Raw genomic sequence first — 20,600 nt, forward strand, 5'->3', positions numbered from 1 at the left:
GATTTTATTAATTTTAAGGAATACTGAATTGTTTATTTTGTGCAAATGAGATTTAGTAAATGCACACTCACATTAAGCCTAGAACTACAATAACCAACATGTTTACTTCACACTTTGGATTTGGATTGGGAGGCAATGAAGCGGTCAGTCAATAATTGGGAAAATAAAGTCATGTGCGTTACTTAATTGAAAAAGTAATCTGATTACGTAACTCAAGTTTCCCTCATTAAACTCCTAATTACTGCTTATTGATGATAAGAAAAGCGGTTGTTGTAGTGATTATGTTTAGGTGTGGGGTATGAGACCTAGAATATGGTCATGCAGAATAAGTACTAATAAATAACCAATATGCTTGTAATATTCATGCTAAGCAGTGTAGACTCATACAGTTCTTTGTTTAGGAAAGAATGAGTCAGGAACCGGTGAATGTTTAAAAGACTTTAATCAAAGACTTAAACATAACCAGTGTTGGGGATAACGCATTACAAGTAACTACTAGTTAATAGTGAATATGTGTTCACTAATCCAAAGTGTTACCTCAGAATGTAAAGCTGAAGTAGGGGAACGAGGGGCACGACCTACCGCAGGGTTAGTAGTAACGCGCATGGTTTAAAACATTCCACACATGCCAGAAGGAAGAAAATTTGTGTATTTACTAGTTGCCATTTATTTTGGTATTATTATATATTGATATTATTTTGTTGCCAAAATTAAAAAAATCTTTGGAAGATATTACTGAACATTTATTCCAATGAACACTGAACATTTTATTTTACCATAGCAAAAGTAAACTTCTTACTTAAGTTTATTTAAAATAAGGCAAATCTGATATTATTTTAATCTTATATCAGAAATTATACACTATTATTATGTTTTGAACTATGCTGTATAGCTGTATTTAGCGATGTGTTTGTTGTCAAACTCAAAAATCTGTATATTTTTGATGATTAAAAAATGCCATTATTTTATTTTAAAAAGTTAATAATTGTATATAATTGACAAAATATTTTAGTTTGTCTTGCATATTTTTTGATTAGCTCAGATAACATTTAAAGCTGTCTTTTGGTCATGTCACACTGTACCCCACCTATGGGGCATGTTGTCACATTTCATTTCCATTCTTTCGGAGTAAATCAAGAAAAAGTATGGTATTAATACACTGTATTAATAAAGCAAAACCACATAATTGTACTAGACATGTGTGCAATTAATGTGGGAAAAAATAAATACTCTGAATCCCAAGTGGATTTACACAAACTGAAAAGCGCAAAAAGCGTTAGATTGTGCCCTGTTCTCCCCAGCTGGCATAGCAGAATAAAAATCTTATTGTTGAGCCCTGGCTCTGCAACCCTGGTTTAAGCAACAGAGAAGTGGCTCAGCTCCACAGCATCCACATTGTATGCGCTGTGCATGTCCAACTTTTCCGCACAGTGTGTACAATGCAGGAGCCGTGGAGTCCAAAGTATATTCACAAACGTGTCTGCTGCCGTCTCCAGAAGATACAGCACATGCCATTGTGAAACAAGTAGCAATACTTCAAAGCAACTATTGCCATTCAATCACAAAATCTATTTGATTTACCAATTGATAGCCCAATTAGTTATTTATTTCAAATTAACCAGAGAAGATGTCTAAAGAAAGCAGTAAAACTTTCGGGCATGATTCAGTGTCTGTAGCCAGAAGCTGAATAATTACGTCCTAGTGTTAATTAGGAGATGTATGTGCACAAGTTAACTCACCCCATCCAATCAGAGTAAACCCCCAGAGGTACTTTCTGTCTGAGAAGAAGGTCATGAAGATAAGGCTGTGCAGGTACAGGCCTTCCACCAGAATCCAGTAATAATTAGTCGCCAAGAAGTACAAGAAGAGCGTCACAGCCACCTTACAGCCAATCTTGAAGGATAAAGGAGAATCGATTCAGCACATATTGATTAGCCACTTAAACTCCATGGACCCTGTACAGGGTCAGGAATAACATTGTCATGTGTTTACTTTCAATTTTAAATGTCTGTGGAAGAGCTATATAATGTCATATGTGGTACCATTTAAAAGCTTAGAGTCTCTACTTTCTGGAGATATGCATCACCTTGGCATTTGTTCTACACAAAGTAATGTATTTACACTACTCTGGTTCCATTTCCGCCTGGATTTGGCGCAGTAAAGAGGTCCCGGCTGAAAAATCCTCCCTCACATCTCCCCCTCCCTCTCTCATTTCTGTCAATAGGGGGGAGGGGGAGATGTGAGGGAGGATGTTTCAGCCATGACTTTTTACTGCGCCGAGTCGAAGTACTCTCAGACGTGCTATTCCGCCATACATTATAGTTCTCCTTTTTAATCCGCTTAGAAAAGCGCCACGTTTTATTTTGTGTCACCATACTTGATCGTTCAACTATTCGTGTAACTGAGACGAGAGAGGTATGTGTCAACTCGTCTTAGTTAAGGGAATAACATAGTTTAATATGAAAAAGCAGTGAAGTATCCCTTTAAGCATGCCAAATGGAGGCAGTTTGCAGCCTATGTGGTACAGTGGTGCAACACAGTAAACCCTCTGAATCTTTTGACTAAGGAATAACGAGACCTTGAACACCTGATAGTTCAAGCGCAATAACATGGCCAACATACAGTACACAATGGCCTGTTCCCTCATCTCAGGAAACTGAGTTTACAACATTTTAAATTGACACAACATAATACGTGTGTACATAATCAAATTCAGCCAGTGATGAACAAGAGGGCATGTACACAGTCTGCGTTTGGAGCCACCTCCAATTGGCATGATCAAACACCATTGGCTAGTGTGAGAATGGTGTAAGGCCATAAGGCTTTTTGGAGAAAGGTGTCAGCTACTGATGCAATGAAAAGTGAAATCAAGGGAGCTGGTGGTTGCAGGGCGACTGCTTACTCTTCCTCAACTCTCTATTATATCCTAATCTTGGGACCCATATTCATGCTAAAAGAGAATATCCATAATCTTCCTGATAATGAGCACAAGTAACTACCATAGTTACTATAACAGTCTTAATTATTATGTTTAATTAAAAACTAAATATATTACATGGTTTAATTCCTATAAAGCTAAATTGAAATCCCTGTTTCCAGGTTACACATTTATGTGGAAATTGCTACAGTGGCACGACAACAACGAATGCTTTCAGATGATAACGGCACTCCCGCCTACTATGGCAACAACACAATGTGAGTTCCCTCTGCTATGAACTTTTGTGCGCGTGCTGCACTTACAAACTGGGTTTTGTTGGCAGGAGGGGCTTCTGTGATGGATTTGAGATCCTCCACAGTGATGCGTTCCATTTCCTGCAACGCAGCACCGGAGTACAACACCACATCTTTCACAAATATACTAATGGCCCTCAACATGAACGATACAAACAGGTGCATGTGGATGTAGTTTCTGGTGCAGTGCAGCCGCCTAAAAGAATAAAACACAGAGAAAGAGAAAAGAGGTCAAACAGGTGCCGTATTGTAATTAGGTGTAAGAAGTTTGAGGTATCAAGGTAAATGGAATCAGAGGCCAGAACACTGCAGATCTGTATGCAATAGCAGATACTTGGAGCTGTGTGTGTATTTGTTTGGTTGCTCTCCAATAGCCTTTCACAGAGGCAACAAGAACAATCCTCATCTTAATTAGGGCCAGATGAGTCTGCCGCTGACTATAACACATTCTTTGGATTTAAAGGGTTCAGAAAGCACAAATGTTGAAAATCTAGGGCTCAAAAAGTAAGCTATAAAAACAAAATTGCAAGCATGTGTTACCCAAATTCCCTTCAGTTTGTCTACACTCTCTCAAACTAGTTTGACCGGAGCAAGTCTATTAAGGAATAGCTCCTCCAGTTGCAGTCTGGTCTTTTGAGAAGTCATCCGTATTTTAAAGTATGTATGTATGAAACATATCTTAGAAATATATTTGTGTATAGTTATATTTGACTATACACTATATATATATATTATTGCCAATACACACACACACACACACACACACACACACACACACACACACACACACACATGTTGGTCTATGTGGTTTACAGGGACTCTCCATAGGCGTAATGGTTTTTATACTGTACAAACCGCATTTTCTATCCCCTTACACTGCCCCTGCCCCTAAACCTACCCATCACAGGAAACATTCTGCATTTTTACTTTCTCAAAAAAACATAATTTAGTATGTTTTTAAGGCCATTTGAATTATGGGGACATTTGATATGTCCTCATAAACCACATTTATAGAGTAATACCAGTGTAATACCCATGTAGTTATACAAATTTGTGTCCTCATAAACCACATAAACAGGCTCACACACACACACACACACACACACACACACACACACACACACACACACACACACACACACACACACACACACACACACACGATCGGATGCGGCGAAAGTTTAATCTATCAACGAGCTCCGCTTCACGTTGCTCTGGTTGGTTGTACCGCTATCCTATCGCGTGCAGAGGGAACGAGTTTGAAATACAATCGTTTATCCCGCCCCTCAGACTGAGCCCTGTCAATGGCGAGTTCCCAGACCAAACACCTTGATGTGGGTCTGGATTGTCAGGCTAAGAGGACAGGAATGTCTGCACCAAAATGACCATTCTTTCAACACAGAAAGCAATCAATAGCAAACAAGAGCAACTCATGAGAATGACTGATCATTCTGTACTATAAGTGCACAATTTAAAAAATTGTTTCAGAACCACACAAAAATGATTGTGGGTGCTTGTTGCTTTGGTCCAACACCAGACGTTCACCACAAATTGTTTAGTGATATTTTAAAAAATAAGATTACTGTTATGATTTTTGGTATGGTTTACTGGGTGTTCTAAGATGTTACTTGTCAGATATTCTGGAGGCTCTTAGGCAGGGTTACAACATTTTCTGACCATTGAATTCTAATGATTTTTCCTTGACTGTATAACGGTGTTGGAATATACCAGTGTAGATGAAACATTGATATCATGTTAATATCAAACAAATGAGAATATCGTAAACAGGAAGTGCAGATAAAAAAGGGGCAATACCACCAATATGTTCACCCAAATTCACCTCCATCATCCTGCAGATTTTTCCATGGTCCACATAGTAATTGCTGTTCTTTTCACAGTAAACAACTGTCTGTCTTTGCTGATGTCAGTTCCAAACAAAACACTTTTTACACTACAGGACTTGGATCACAGACAGGACTAGATATTTAACCTGCTAAGCATTAACTCTTCTCTCAGGCGGCGTCTTTGATAATCCAAACATAGTGATTGTTGCACTGATTTGCCTTTTTTCTGTGATCTCAATTAACTTCAGTTGAGTGGAAAATCAGGGCTTTCATGGGTGGCATAAGCTGCAGATAGTTTTCTACAGAATTAAATTCGGAAATATTTAATTAAGGTCTTAGCGTGTTATTCAACCCCAAATTTATTTATAGATATTGCAATATTATTATTGTAAATTCTGATATTATATTTTGGTAGCTGTATATTGTATATGGGTTTTAAAATATATAGACATCACACACACACAGTACTTTTATCTAAATAAACATTAGAACTAAAAACATTTATATTGACTAAAGAAATTGACTTTCCATGCTCTTTTAAATTTGTATAAATTTACATGATTTTCCAAGACTGTCTGTGTGGTTTCTAGGACGTAATAGAGTAGACAGACCTGGTAGGTAGGTAGGTAGGAAAGGTCTTTTATATATCTGGTAATTGTAACTCGCGAGTTCGTGGACAAATTACATTTGAAAATGATGATTTAAAATTAGGGATAATAAAAAAATGGCAAAACAAAAATTAAAGTAACTAAAATGGTCATAGAAATCTACATCCAAACTTTGAAATAATAATAATTAAAAATAAATTACTAATACTAAAATCAAATAATTTCTATGGTCAATTAAAAAAGAAAGAAAAATATATTTTAGTTTGGTAAAATATACATGTATTTAACTGTATATCCTTATATCCCTAGGTTTTTATCACATAAACTTGACATATAAAAGATGGGTAATGCTTTAGATTACGGCCCGGAAAGTACTGCATAATTAAAGTGTATTTACAGCATAACTTTCGGTAATTATAGTGTAACTATAAAGTAAGTATGTGTAGGTATAAGGGAACAATATTTAATATTGGGGGAATAAAGGGGTAACTATCAGGAAAATTAACAAATTATTTATACTGTAAGTATTTTTTAATTAAGGGGTAATTATACTGTAAGTATTTTTTAAGTAAGGGGTAATTATCCGTATAGTTATGGGGTAAGCATTTATGTGCGGGCTGTAAATTAAAGTGGATCTTGTTTCCCTCTTGTTTCATGTAGTTAGGGTAAGTACAATAAAAATACATACACAATCTGATATCTCATAAATATTTATTTGAAAACCAACTTAATTCAAAACAGATTTATAACAATTATTTGTGTGTTATTTTTTAAAATAAACCTGTCCTGACAGAAAGAGGCACATTTAGTCCCTTTTTTTTCTTTTCTTTTCCTCTTCTTCATTTTCGTTATTTCTATTGATAGAGGTTAGGATGAATCCCATGTCTTTTGAATTAAAAGAAAAAGTAGTACACCAAGAAATGCTGTCATAATTTAGTAATCGTTTCATATCCGATCAGCTGTTACCAGCGCGTGCATGAGGTGCTTCAGGTTTTTATGACGTTGTCATGCATATTTCATCTGAAACACATTCAAGAACTAGTGTCTCTTGTATTTCATTCTTGTTTGTTTCTAATTGCTATTATCATAAATTATGTTATTGTTTGTATACTGTTAAAAGAATAAAAATAAAATAAAAAAACGACAGCATCAGACATCCACATGACCAGTTTTTCGGCACGCGCATGTCACGCTTCAAGTTAAGTCAAGCGTGAAATCAACCCTCGCATGCACACGCAGATGACTGCTGGTTGGATGCGATATATTGTTATTTTTCCTTCAAACACTTATCGTTTAACTTCAGAAGTCATTGATTCATCCATTGGGATCGTATGGGTGGTGACTGTAGTTATTGCTGTATGTACTGTTTGGTGCCTTAACTCTTAGAGACCCAAATGAGTTTTAATTAGCAGAGATGATTTATTTTTCTGTGTTCATCTGAGGAAATAAAGTCGTACATATCTCGGATGGCATGAGGGTAAAAGACGAGTAAACGGTGAGGACATTTCTGCGTGCACTGTATTTTCAGTGTAACAGTTGCAGAATATAGCTAGAGACATGTGGGACCCTTCATAAGATCAATCTGTGGCAAGGAAGAAAAAGAAGAGGAACAAGAGGAGGATGAAGCCAAGCAAGAGAAATTAATGTGTTTTAAATCTGTAAAAAAAAAGAAAAAGAAAAAAAAACGTTTTTATTTTTCATTTTTTAAATAAAGGTTTCTGAATGATATCAGATTGTATTTGTGTTTTTATTGTACTTACCCTGTAATTACATGAAAAAAGAGGAGAACAAGAGCCGCTTTAAATTAAAGCCCGCACATTCATACCTACCCCATAACTACACCGATAATTACCCCTTAATTAAAAAATACTTACAGTATAATTACCCCTTAATTAAAAAATACTTACAGTATTAATAATTTGTTAATTTTCCTGATAGTTACCCCTTTATTCCCCCAATATTAAATATTTTTCCCATATACCTACACATACTTACTTTATAGTTACACTATAATTACCGAAAGTTATGCTCTGAGTTCACTTTAATTATGCAGTACTTTCCGGGCCGCAATCTAAAACATTACCAAAAGATGTGACCATAATTCTATTGCAAAAGCCATATAATTGATTATTGTCATTTCTTGTGTGATCAGTATCTATTCCTATTGTTGTTAATTCAGAGAATGTAATTTCTCACTAAAAAGCAGAGTTCAAATTTTCATTTCAGTCCCATGTTGAAATGTGAAACCATTTGGGTTTATTTTTGTTATTCTTCCCTCTTCTCTGGAGAGTTTTAAGGCGACTGCATGGAATCAATTGCCTCCTCGTCATTAGACTAACTGCTGTTTAACCACCATCCCTTTGGGAGTGATTGATCGGGAGGTTCCAGAGAGCAGATCTGTGTGGTGCGTGCCTCAGACACTGGAGGTAATGTTTGAGAGTCGCTGTGCCGCATGGCTGATGTCCTGGAGCCCATGCACCTGAGACCATACTGCTGACACTGTGAGTGCAGAGCATGGAAAGGCTGGCAGTGCTTCAGCAGCAGCCTAAACGAGCCCTTATTAAAGTCATTTTCCTGACCTGCATTTCCGGGTGCCCAGGCAATGGGCTGCCTCTTAAAAACACGGAGCACTGGAGCCGAGTCAAGCTAATCTGGTACCTGTCAGCGGCTCGTTCCGCACACGACCCGGCCCTTTATTTGAGTAAGCCCGCTGGATAAATAACGAAGGGAACCTCTTTGCATTAATTAGTAATGAAAATGGAACGATTGAACGCAAAAGTAATAAATGCACTCATATGTCTTAATGTTGAAAAAGGGCCAGCACACACTGGGTGAAACTAGTAGATGAACATTCATTTGATGCAATTCATTTGGAAATCTGATTGCTTTAGTCACATAAAAGCACAAAGTTTTACTTTAGTTTTTAAAGTACACACACTCAAAAACATTATCCCCTCAAAGCCATTGTGCATCATTTTTGAAACAAGAGCAGAACATATTACTGTGTAAAGCTATTCATACACAAAACGTGACAGTTTCAGTAATAAAATTCTTTAAACAAAAAAATCTTCTGCTCATGTTTATGAAAAAATAAAAGCACATACCGGCAACTTCATATTATATCATGCCCTTTCACAAAGTTCATAATTACTATATATTGGTGTTCCTGCTTGAATGTTGATTATTTCCCCATATTCTCTGTTGTTGCAGCTCCTCTTTTCCCAATTTGTCAGTAACGCTCTGTTTAGTTCCTATCTCTATAAAGCCCCTCCTTCTGAAAACCACAATGTGCTCTGATTGGTCAGCTGGAGCAATATGTTGCGATTGGTCAAGCACTGTGTTTGGGAAAATTTCCCGCCCCTTACCATAACCGGCAGTTTCAACACACTACTAACTAACTCAACTAGGCAACACCCCTTTATTCTGCGTATGAATTATTTAAATGAGGAATATTGTGACGTGTTGGTTACACGAACAAAACTAGAGACTACAGGGTTAGTTCACCCAAAAAAGGAAAATTATCTCATTAATTACTTACCATAATGTCATTCGACACCCTTAAGACCTCTGTTCATCTTCAGAACACAAATTAAGATATTTTTGTTGAAATCCAAAGGCTCAGAAAGGCCTCTATTGACCACAATGTCATTTCATAAATGCCCATAACCCATAAAAGGCACTAAAGACGTCGTTACAAAGCCCATCTCACTACAGTGACTCTACAATAATTTGATGAAATACTTTTTTTGTGTACAAAAACTATTCTCATCACTTGATCAAATTATTGTAGAGCCACTGTAGTAAGATGGACTTTGTAATGACGTCTTTAGTGCCTTTTATGGGTCTTGAGAGAGGAAATGACATTGGCGTCAATAGGCGCGTTTACATGGAGCACTGTAATCGGTTTAAAAGTCAAATCCGAATGAAAATGCTCCATATAAACACCTCAATCAGAATAAAAATGCCCAAACCGAATGAAATTGTAATCAGTTTGAGGTGGGATAAACCTTTTCATTAACCGATCAAATGAAAAAGTTCACCATGTAAATGACCTGACCCGATTACTTTTGAGTGTGCGTCCTTATATGACGTGATACACAGCACGCGCCTTCACCACTGAAGAGCGCGCGCCGCGCTCATAACACAACGAATGCTGACAAGAGAGGGAAGTTAATTTTTCTGAGGGGTAAAGTTGAACTTTTTATTAAGTTATATATAAGTTATGAAGATAATGTTGGCTTTATGACACAGACATAGCCTGGCTACATCCTCTCATCTTGACAGCGTTTGTCCCAGGCACTTTTTACTTCAACTGCGCCTGACAGAAGAATTTATTTTTCTGAGATGATTATTACACTTTACAACAAATAAATAGCTTTTATAAAATATAAGTCCTGGTGGTCGTTGAGAGTTGCTATTGCAACCGTGAACGCATTCCAGCTGCTGGAGAGGAAAGCGTCGACATTTCTGATGGAAGCGGGTCGCACACCGGACTGAAGCTCAGCGTCGCGTCTCAGGATCTCACGCCGGATGTGCACATTATATACGCGCAAGCTCAATTCTGAATGACTTCTGACAGAAGAGCTGCACGATGGGTGTATCTTGTAGCACAGGGTCAAATCAGTATATTGATCAGATCAAATCAGATTTGAGGGAAATAGAATATAAATGTAATCTAAAATCTTGAAATGGCGCTCGTGGCGCGGCAGGATTTTGAACAACTTCCGAATACTGCCGCCGGTGTGCTTACACTCATTGAAAACAATATGTTTGAATTTTAGAGACGGGCTGCTCTTCGCGTCCGGTGTGCGACAGTGCGACCCCCTTGATGCGGCATGTCACAAAATGATTGCTATTGAATGTCAGCACATGTAAACACCAGATCGGTTTAGATAACATCTCATGTAAACAGTCCAATAAATCTTTCAATCCGAATGATTTTAATCGGAATGACAAAAAGTGTGCATGTAAACGTGGCTAGTGAAAGCCTTTCTGAGCCATAGGAGCCATTTTTTCAAGAAAAATATCTTCATTTGTGTTCCAGAGATAAATGGAGGTCTTACAGGTGTCAAACGACATTAGGGTAAGTAATTATTCACACAATTTTCATTTTTGGGTGACCTAACCCTTTAAACAGCAACATAACACACTAAAAGAAAGGTGAAGATGGACAAAAGCAGAATATGTCCCCTTTAATTTAATATAACTATTTGTCTTTCAAAGCAGTACGCAAACATCACCAGTTTGCAAACATTCATCACTGATGAAAATTTATGAAAACTTGCATCAGTTAAATAAATATAGAGGTCTACAAAATGGGGCATGTATCAGATTATTGATTATGTCTATGCAAGAACTGTATGGATCAAAGAGAAAGGTAAAAATAAATGTAAAATAGAAAGACAATGTCAGGATAGTTCATGTATACAGATCTTGTTTGATGTGATAGTTTTGTTAAGACGGTAGCATACGAGAATCACACAAAATTGTTGCCTGCACAGTCCCCAGAATTAGGAAAAGGCCCTTCATATTGCTTTGAAAGATTCCTCATTTGTGAGGGGTTTCATAAATCCTCTCTGTGAAAACAAGGAGGGGGTTTTCTCACCGAAAGTATCCTAGGATGACTGTTGCCACCATAAGTGATCCCAGAGAGATGGAGTAGCCCACCGTGTAGATCAGGTAAAGTCTGTCAAAAACCTCCTGAGAAAGAAGACAACAATAAGAGAGTGTGAACAACAACAGCACAGGAGATGGTATCAAGTATCAGCAGACAATTAATTGAATCATATATTGAACATTTATAAAGAAGAATAAAACAATATAGCTTCAATTAGCAGCAATCCATTTTGAACTCCATCCTCTTTAGTACTGTTTATTTTTAACTCTCACTGGAGCTGTCTTGTCAATCTCTTTAGTTCAGCGTGAGCTATTATAATGGGTTTTGAACTATCGCCAAAAGATGCATGAGAGTGCTGAAACGCAGTTGCAATGGCAAGATTACTGCTTAACAGACATGACTGTGATCAGCTGGACTGCAAACTTTGATCTAATGCGAGCAGATACAAATGATACTGTAACCACCATAGACACTGAGGGGGACAGAAATGGCAGAAATGGCAAAATTGTCCCCCCGATATTTTATATTTTTGATGCTTCTCTGCTGTACTCCATTACACACTGCTCTGTTTGTTGCTAGAATGACAAAAGATAAATTGTTACATTTTTAGGTTGGTCTGCCTTAGCGGTCTAACAGCGCTCTTCACAGGCAGAATGAGTGAGATGGGCCAATCAAATCAAAAAAGGCGGGGCTTACTGTTAGTGTGATTACCAATGATGCACTTTAGTTATAGCAGTGAAAGAGTGCGTTGTAAGATGTAAGAAGCTAAACATTTCTTATTTGACAGCTTTTTACGATACGAAATGGTCAGCACTTGACATTTTTTGTGAAATTTCACTATTTTGAAATTAATAAATGAATTTGATGAGACAATAATAGTTCTGCCTTTTTACGTTAGGCAGATGAAAATAACAGTGCATATAAAAAATTTGAATTGTTTACTACATAACTACAATAGAAACGGAACTTTTACTATTATTATTTATTTGTCTTTATTTCCTTAAATACCTTTCATCCTTTAATAATTGAATTCCATTAAAGCTGCAGTCCATAATTTTTGTCTCTTTGTCGCCATCTCTTTTTGAAACCAGGAATTGCAGTTAGTTGCTGAATTATTATCTTTATGTGGATTGTGCGTCGTCAGGGCTCCTCAGTGTGGAAGAATCTAATAATGAGTAGTATGTGTAAACTGTCACCGCACCGGTGTGAATACTGTACTTCAGAATTACAGAAAGTACATCTTGGAAGTGCGACCAAAATAATACGTCTCCCCAGAAAATGTAATCTGAACAAGTAACATGTACTGCCACTTTTGTTCTGAAAGGCATAAATAATGTAACAATAAATCGCACTATAAAACTGTGATTAAATCTAACGAATAATTAGCTCATATCACATCAAACCGCGCAAATTATTATCATTGTTATATCTCGTTCTCAAATTGTTAATGTTACCAACTTCAACATGCGTGATTACGTGTATTTAAGTCTATTGTTTTGTTTTTGACCACAGGGGAATCTCCAGTCTTCACTGATGATTGTCATTTGGACCTTTCTGGATTACAAACCACCATCAAAATGATATGTTTAATTATTCCAGTTGGTGTGAGAAAAGGCTATAAATGATCAGCTGCAGAACTTTCCCACGGAAATCCACCAGTACAACTCAAATTATAACACATTATTACAAGCTTACTGTTTTGAATTGGGCTTTTCTAAGGGGATAGTTTTGAACACTGGCTGGTTATGTACATGCTCAATTTGATTTTGGATCAATTTGACCAAAAATAATTACGGACTGCAGCTTTAAATAAACCAATAAGACCAAAATGTATGTTATGTACAATGCAAATTGTACTTGTTCAAAGTCTGGAACCATTTATTTTTTTTATGTATTGTCATATTTCAGCTTGTCTGAATCGATCCCACAGTTTCTTTATGTTTACTACTATTTACACCACATGGAAATCATGTCAGCAGTGTCTGATTTCTGTTTGGGCTTAAACTCAAAGCTCAAGCATTTGCATCTTTTGGTGTGTAAATGAAAGCAGAGCTGGTAAAGGAATTATCAACTGAATCTCTGCCTTTGTCAGTTTTTCCGTCAAAAACACCACTGTTTATTTGGAGAGCAATCTGACACCCTGTGACTAAGGTGTCTGCTCACTGGCTCATGCGAAAACAGTTTGTCTTGAAGTTCAGATGCCTGACTAAAGCTAAGCAGTGAGAGGCCACACTTTCAACTAAGATTACTTCAGGCTGCAGTCAGCCGAGTGACTTCACATTGCGACCGCACAAACCGAGCTCGCTGGATCAGCGGCATGCGTTAGAGGAGAGCGATCCGGGGCTGATAGAACAAGAGATTTGCCAGCTGTTATTACTTAGCATGAGGGGTTATGGCCAAACCCAGTGCTGCGATGGTGCCGTTCAGTTGCTGCACACCAAAGCATTTCATTTGTGTGGAAGAATTTTTCATTAACTACAGAAGTGGCTCTCGGGTTTTCAGCGAATGCCAATTCGAAGCAAATATAGACATGACCTCAAAATATAAATCTCCACTCTCAATCTACGATGTTACAGTTCAAAGATATCTTCCAAATAAGTGGCAAATAATAAAAAAAATTGAACCATAATTGAAGATTTTAACATAATAATCTTGGTGCAGTGAGCCTCCATGTATCCAAGAAGAATGTCTGAAAACGTATATAGAAAGCAAATTATATCTTTGTGACAGAATTGTTATGAGTATGAATAACTTAATCCAGAGGTCATCTGAACTGTTAATGAATGAACAACATGAGCAACATGTGTAAACCATAGACTTTTAAAAAATATGGACGTAGTGTCCGTGACATCACCCACTGGATTCTGAAGAGCAGTACGAAGCGTAAAGTAGAGACGAGCTAGCCGTTGCCATCTTGGCAGCACATCATCACTCCACTCCCGGACAACAGAAAATGGGCAAAGAGGCGGAACATGGGCGGAGGTGACGCAATGACTAACAGACAGCAGACAAATGGTAATCCACCTGTCACTCAAAGCAGCCTCGCCCTTAATTTTACAGAACTTTAAGGCTTTATATAATGTAAATGAATGAGTTATAAAATAAAAAAAATCACCCCCTTACAGTTGTCATTAAGGGCAAAATTATCTATATAGACCAAAACCACAATTTGTACCAGGCTGTAAACATGTTTTTTTTTTTTCTGCTGTAAAATTGGGCACTTTAAAGTGGGGCTCAATGAGATTCTGCTCCCTCCCTGTCTCTAGTGGCCAGCCGATGAATGGCAGTTTAAGTCACTTCGGTATTGGCTTCAAGAGAAACTGGGGGAGGTTGCCGCCTGGTGTAAAATTAAGTGTCTGAACAGAATTTTGGCAAATTACCTTAATGATACACTTCATAAAAACATTTACGTAATCTAATCTCATTTTGATCTATTCATGTAAATTTGTGGAACTAAAAGAAATCAAAATGCCTTACAAAAAGAGATAAGTGGCATGAGTGTAAAAGGTGTCAGATTGTAGAGATTGTGTTATAGTGTGATAGATACATTTGCAAAGCTTAAGGAATAAAGAATTCCTTTAAAGCTACACTGTGTGATATTTTCCCCCATCTAGTGGTGAAAGGGTATATGACCATCCAGTGAATAATAGTTTCTGTTCCTCTCAATTCTGATTTCGTTTTAACTCCTACAGTGGCGATTTAGTCCAAGATTAACATGGCAATCCCCCTCTTCACATTCGACACGGTGCCATTGAGTGTTAAAACGCGAAAGGCGAAGCTTGAATTTACGGGCATGTCCCTCTTTGGCTAATGTACTTTCAAGATGGAAGGGCAGCATGGCGACCAGCATTCAAACCCCTCACCCGTATGTATTTTCAATGGCATATTATAAACTTACGAGAATACTTTATTACTTGAAAGAAGTAAATATACATTAATGAGCACATATATTTTTGAAATAACTACATTTTTAGCTAAGAATAAACTAAAAAAGTTACACAGTGTAGCTTTAAAGTTCAAATCAAACGCGAGAGCAAAATGAAACTCTGCAGGACGTAACCCAAACACGCCAATACAATGAAGAGCTTGTTATTAAATCTATCTCCATTGTTTGTTTGATTTTTGCCACCCAGTTACAGCATTTTTGATAATTTTTACAAAAATGTTTGTCCCCCAGAATATTTTGTTATATGAATATCTGAACATACATTATCATACAAAAAGGAAAAACAGAGCTTCTTCTTTAAAAAAGAAAACAAACAACTAAAGCATTTTATTCAAAAATAAAAGGCACAAAAAAGCTGCAGGCACAAAAAGCTGCATGTCAGATGGAGCGTCCCGTGAGTATTAAAATAAGTTTTCTTTCACATCTTATTGAGCTTAAACTGTCAAACACACTCAAGCTTATGTCAAAAACCTGAAAGTTCACACAAACAGTCGGTCATGTCTGTGAGCATAAACAGCAGGGAAAGAAATCACATGTGTATATTAGATCTGTGTATTAAAGTGACAGCAGCGTAATATACAGTGCCTACTGCTATATAGCACCAAGTGCAATGCAAAGCCTTGGATGCAGTGATGTAAAACACGACGCCACTGGACTCAGTGGAGATGTGTTCTCTGGAGTAAACAATCACGCTTCTCTGTCTGGCAATCTGATGGATGAGTCTGGGTTTTGGTAGTTGCCAGGAGAATGGTACTTGCCTAACTGCATTGTGCTAAATGTAAAGTTTGGTGGAGGGGGGATCATGGTGTGGGGTTGTTTTTCAGGGGTTGGGCTTGGTCCCTTAGTTCCAGGGAAAGGAACTCATAATGCTTCAGCATTCCAATACCCTTTTTTTGTGGCAATTTCTTGTTCCCAACTTTATGGGAACAGTTTGGGGATGGCCCTTTCCTATTCCAACTTGACTGTTCACCAGTGCACAAAAAAAGGTCCATAAAGACATGGAGTTTGGTGTGGAGGAACCTGACTGGCCTGCACAGAGATCTCAGCCCGATAGAACACTTTTGGGATGAATTAGAGTGGTGACTGCGAGCCAGGCCTTCTCATCCAACATCAGTGCCTGACCTCACAAATGCATGTCTAGAAGAATGGTAAAACGTTTGCATAAACTTACTCCTAAACCTCATGGAAAGACAACTCCATATTCAACCCTACGGATTAAGAATGGGGTGTCATTAACGTGCAAGTACAGGTAAAGGCAGGTGTCCCAAAACTTTTGTCATTATAGTGTATGTACTAATGTCTCTCAGTAAGTTATGAAAAAGTTGGTTTTGAATGTTCTTTGAACGTGCTTACGTTTTGAGAACATTATTAAAGACCAGATCACTTTGAACAAAAGTTCTATCGATATTACTGAGGAAAAAACACAAAAACAAAAAAACATTTGTTTATAACAGAGAACCTTGACAGAAAGTTCCCTGTTAGCTGGGATGTTCTGTAACCTAGAGGTTCAACTAAATTGATTATGCCGATCCACTGAATTCAATTCAGACTCCTGCAGTGGAATACACTTTCCACTGAGGGTTCCATTTATGTGCATTCCTCATCTAAATGGTAAATACTTCTGCCCACAGCTCAGATTTTCGCCAGTCTACACCAAACTGAAAAGAACACAGTTGAGAGAAATGAATCTAAACAAAGCTAAACAAACAAAAGACTTCAGTGTTAACATTGATGACTAATGAACTGTGTCCACACAATGTGGTTTGACTTTTAAATCAATATGAAAAAAAGTAATTTCCTCTTATGCTGTTCCAAGCTAAATTCCAAAGTCTTCTAAAGCCATGATAACTTAGTGTGAGGAACAAATCAAAATGCAAACAATTAGGGGAAAACACTGAGGGGGAAACTCACTAAACAGTTGCGTCAATTTTACTTATGGAAAGTCAACACAAATATCTGCATCTCATTCACTAACCACCTGCACATAGTAATGAAATTGTGTGAAACTTTATCTTCAATATTTAAATTAAGATACGGACATTCCCAAAATATCATACAAGATCATACAAGAGATCATAGAAAATGCATGTTATTTTTATTTAGTGCCGTCCTGAATAAGAATGAGATTTTTATAGTTCACTAGAAAAAAAGCAGATTTTATAAAAAAAAGAAAAAAAGAAGGGGGGGGGGGGGGGGGGGGTATATCTCCCCCATAAACTATGCCCCTGAGGTGCAGTTGCCTTTAAGAAAACCATACATCTTCGGATGTGTCCAACATAAATTATTAACTACAAATATTAACATAGAGAGCAATAATCATGAATATTTTTAATGGGACTCGAGTGGACTTAGAAATAAGTCCAAGTCCTAACATGTTTGAGTACGAGTCAATTCCGAGTCCAAAGGCACATGAGTCCATGACGAGGCCGAGACCATTAAAATATGGTCTCGAGACCAAGTCCGAGACCGAGTCGAGTACAAATCACTGAATAAATCTGCCTCGAGGCCTTCAGAATCAATACTGCGGGAGCCTCTAGCTTAAAATGAATGGCAATGTGCAATTTAACCACTCAGATAATAACTCAGATTTAAACAGCCAATCAGATTTTGAGTTGGCGACACGTTGCAGGCGAACAATAACGTCGCTGTGTTACAAATGTAGGTTGCAGCAGGGATGAAGCAGAAATGGAATTTCCACAAGAGACTAAACACGCAAACAACAGACCATGAGTGCAGGGAAGTGAATCCAATATAAAGGGAGAGCAAACGACGAAGACCAGGTGCAGGGAATCCGTGGAGAGCGGGAGAGATGATGACGGAGTGATTACAGGTGTGGAACAGGGAGGATAATGGGAAACGGAGTCCAGGACAGGCATGACTTGTGACTTGTGACTTGTGACAGTCGGAATTTTCACGTCTGACGCTGATCACGGTGCACGCTTTATTTAACATCACAACTGACATAAAACTTGAAAAACTCAGAGTCAGATATACGGCATTATTATTTTTGATATCCCTACAAGGAAATAACCTGGTTTATTAATAAAGTCATGTATACGTGGTTTACTTGCCTTGTCAGTTTACTGGTTTGAAAATGGGGAAACTTATTATTTCAATAAGCTGATTTTTTGGAGTTATCAGCTTACTGGTGTGCATGTAAACGCACTCATTGTTCTGAAGAGTAAAGCCTGTGTTTTGTGTCATACGTGATTGAAGACTATTAGGTGTGCTAATGCTTCAGTTTACCGAAAATACAGACTAGAGAACACTAGAATTAATGAACAAAGGATGATAAATGTTTTCAGTTGAGTGACCTGTTTCTTTAAATTGAATCTTTTTTTAAGCTGATAACAGCAGGTGTAAGGTCAAAGGTCTTACCCTCTCTTGGTTCTGGTTGTAATGGGTGAGGAATTTGGCACACTCGCTGTAGTTAGCCCAGGTTTTGTTGTTATTTGAAGCCAGTTCCCAGGTCCCGTTGACGTCACAGCGCCTGTAGGCATAACCTGAAGACACAGCACAAACATCCTCTAGCCAAGCCGTCACATTTTCAAGACATTCTTGCATTGATTTTCTCAGTTAGGCTGACAGAATAGAGCTACGGTGTATGAAATGATCAATGTTTGCTGCTTTGCTCCTATTAGCATCAAACAGTGGCACAAATATTAATTAAGTTATTGATAAAAGATGTCCAATTAGTGCTTTCATATGAAGGTCTCTATAGCAGGTGTAATTTATGCATCTCTAAAGCAACGCTGTAAATACTTTTTTGCAGGGAAACTTCTTCCAAATCTAGAAAATCTGCTCGAAATGCGTTTCTAGATTTTAATTCCGTGCCTTATAGTGCGTTCAATTATTGTGCTAATTTAAAATTCAATACTTTAAAATGTAAATGGTTACAATTATTTAAAAAGTATGTGCATTTTAGAGCAATACAAGTATTCAGTATGACTGTATTTTTCAGCATTTTAGGGTATTAAGTTTGGTATTTATTTATTCAATTGAAGTGTTTACTTATATATCCGTATTTATGTATTTCCATTGAAGTGGCTTGTAAACAGTCATTGTAGTCAATCAGTGGTCAAATGATAAATTCAATTGATATACAAAGCAAATCTAGTTCAAAACATGTTGTTTACACAGTTTCCCCCTGAAAGAACACAATGAAGAAAAATAAAAATCATGAAAAATATCAGAGGGACGCATCTTTTGTGAGTGATGATGTAAACAAATCTCTGAATCAGATTCTTCTCGTTCTTTAGTTTTTGAAAATTATGCTTAGAAACAAACTGTGTGACATGATTCAAGGAAATTAATGAGTGAATAAATGAACTTACCAACTGTAAAATAATTTAGTTTTAATTAAGATTATTGTAGTGAAGGTGTGAAGGCACCTATTGCAATTGCTGGTGTTCTTATTATTCATCATTCCTGCAAGTGGTTTTATGGGCGAAAAAAGAAGAAGAATGCAATTATGTTATGAATTCCTCTACAGATAGAGGACAGTATGAACTGTTACCACAGCAAATTCTTTAACTCATTCCCTCTAGCGCCACCAACTTTACAAAATTGCGCTTGAGTTTGTGCTAATAACTTTTGAACTGTATGGGCTAGAGAAAAAAAAATCACTCTGCTTTCTTGGCTCAAGATGATTAGACATCATTGACATCATATGACGTTTATTCAATTGCACAATTTGGATTTGGTTGACTTATTTTCACAGGAGTCATATCCTTAGATCCCTGAATCCTTGCCAAGCCCAACAATACCAAACATGCTAGATTTTGCCTGGTGTGTTCAATGTTGTGATTTAGCATTTAAACATCATTCATGAATAATTTTAAAACCGTTCGATCAAGACAAAAGCACCATAAGAAAATCGAATTCATAAGGTTGTGTGAATGAATGTGGCAAAATGTCAAAACTTTGATAGTCAGTTGGCAAAAATGCAATCAAACTCAGGTGTGGGTTATTTTTAACATGCTCAGAAATAAAATGTCTATAATTCCTAAAGAAAATAAGATATTTTCACAAGATGTAACACATTTATGTGTGGAGGCACTCTGAGAACACAAAAACATGGTGGGATGGCGTTATAATTAAACAAAACATATTTATTGTATTTATAGGTTTTCATCCTGTTTACTTAAAATTGTGTCCGAATGTCTTTACTCATATTTGCAGTTGGTCTGCTGCTAGCTTCCTTGTTTGCTTCCGTTGTGCTTGTCTACGATAATAGCTGCTTGCAGCTATATTTTAATGTTTCTTTGTGATTGAAAATATTCAAAGTAAATCCTACAATAGGTTTTTACTTTCCAGATAGAAGTCTGATTCAGTACTGTTTAATACAACTCTAG

The 20,600-nt window shown here is 37.1% G+C and overlaps 1 protein-coding gene across 1 annotated transcript in view; it reads right to left on the reverse strand.

The window, feature by feature from the left end:
• The window catches only part of pth1r (parathyroid hormone 1 receptor), a 133,956-nt gene that overhangs the window by 15,131 nt on the left and 98,225 nt on the right, over positions 1-20,600 (reverse strand). Inside the window, exons 4-7 of the mRNA XM_067453218.1 lie at positions 18,625-18,749; positions 11,289-11,383; positions 3,241-3,427; positions 1,740-1,893 (exon numbers count right to left, since the gene is read on the reverse strand). Coding sequence (XP_067309319.1) covers positions 1,740-1,893; positions 3,241-3,427; positions 11,289-11,383; positions 18,625-18,749 — 561 coding nt within the window. The remainder of the gene's footprint in view (positions 1-1,739; positions 1,894-3,240; positions 3,428-11,288; positions 11,384-18,624; positions 18,750-20,600) is intronic.

The sequence above is a fragment of the Pseudorasbora parva genome, chromosome 9, assembly GCF_024679245.1.
Source record: "Pseudorasbora parva isolate DD20220531a chromosome 9, ASM2467924v1, whole genome shotgun sequence".
In the NCBI taxonomy this organism is placed as follows: Eukaryota; Metazoa; Chordata; class Actinopteri; order Cypriniformes; family Gobionidae; genus Pseudorasbora; species Pseudorasbora parva.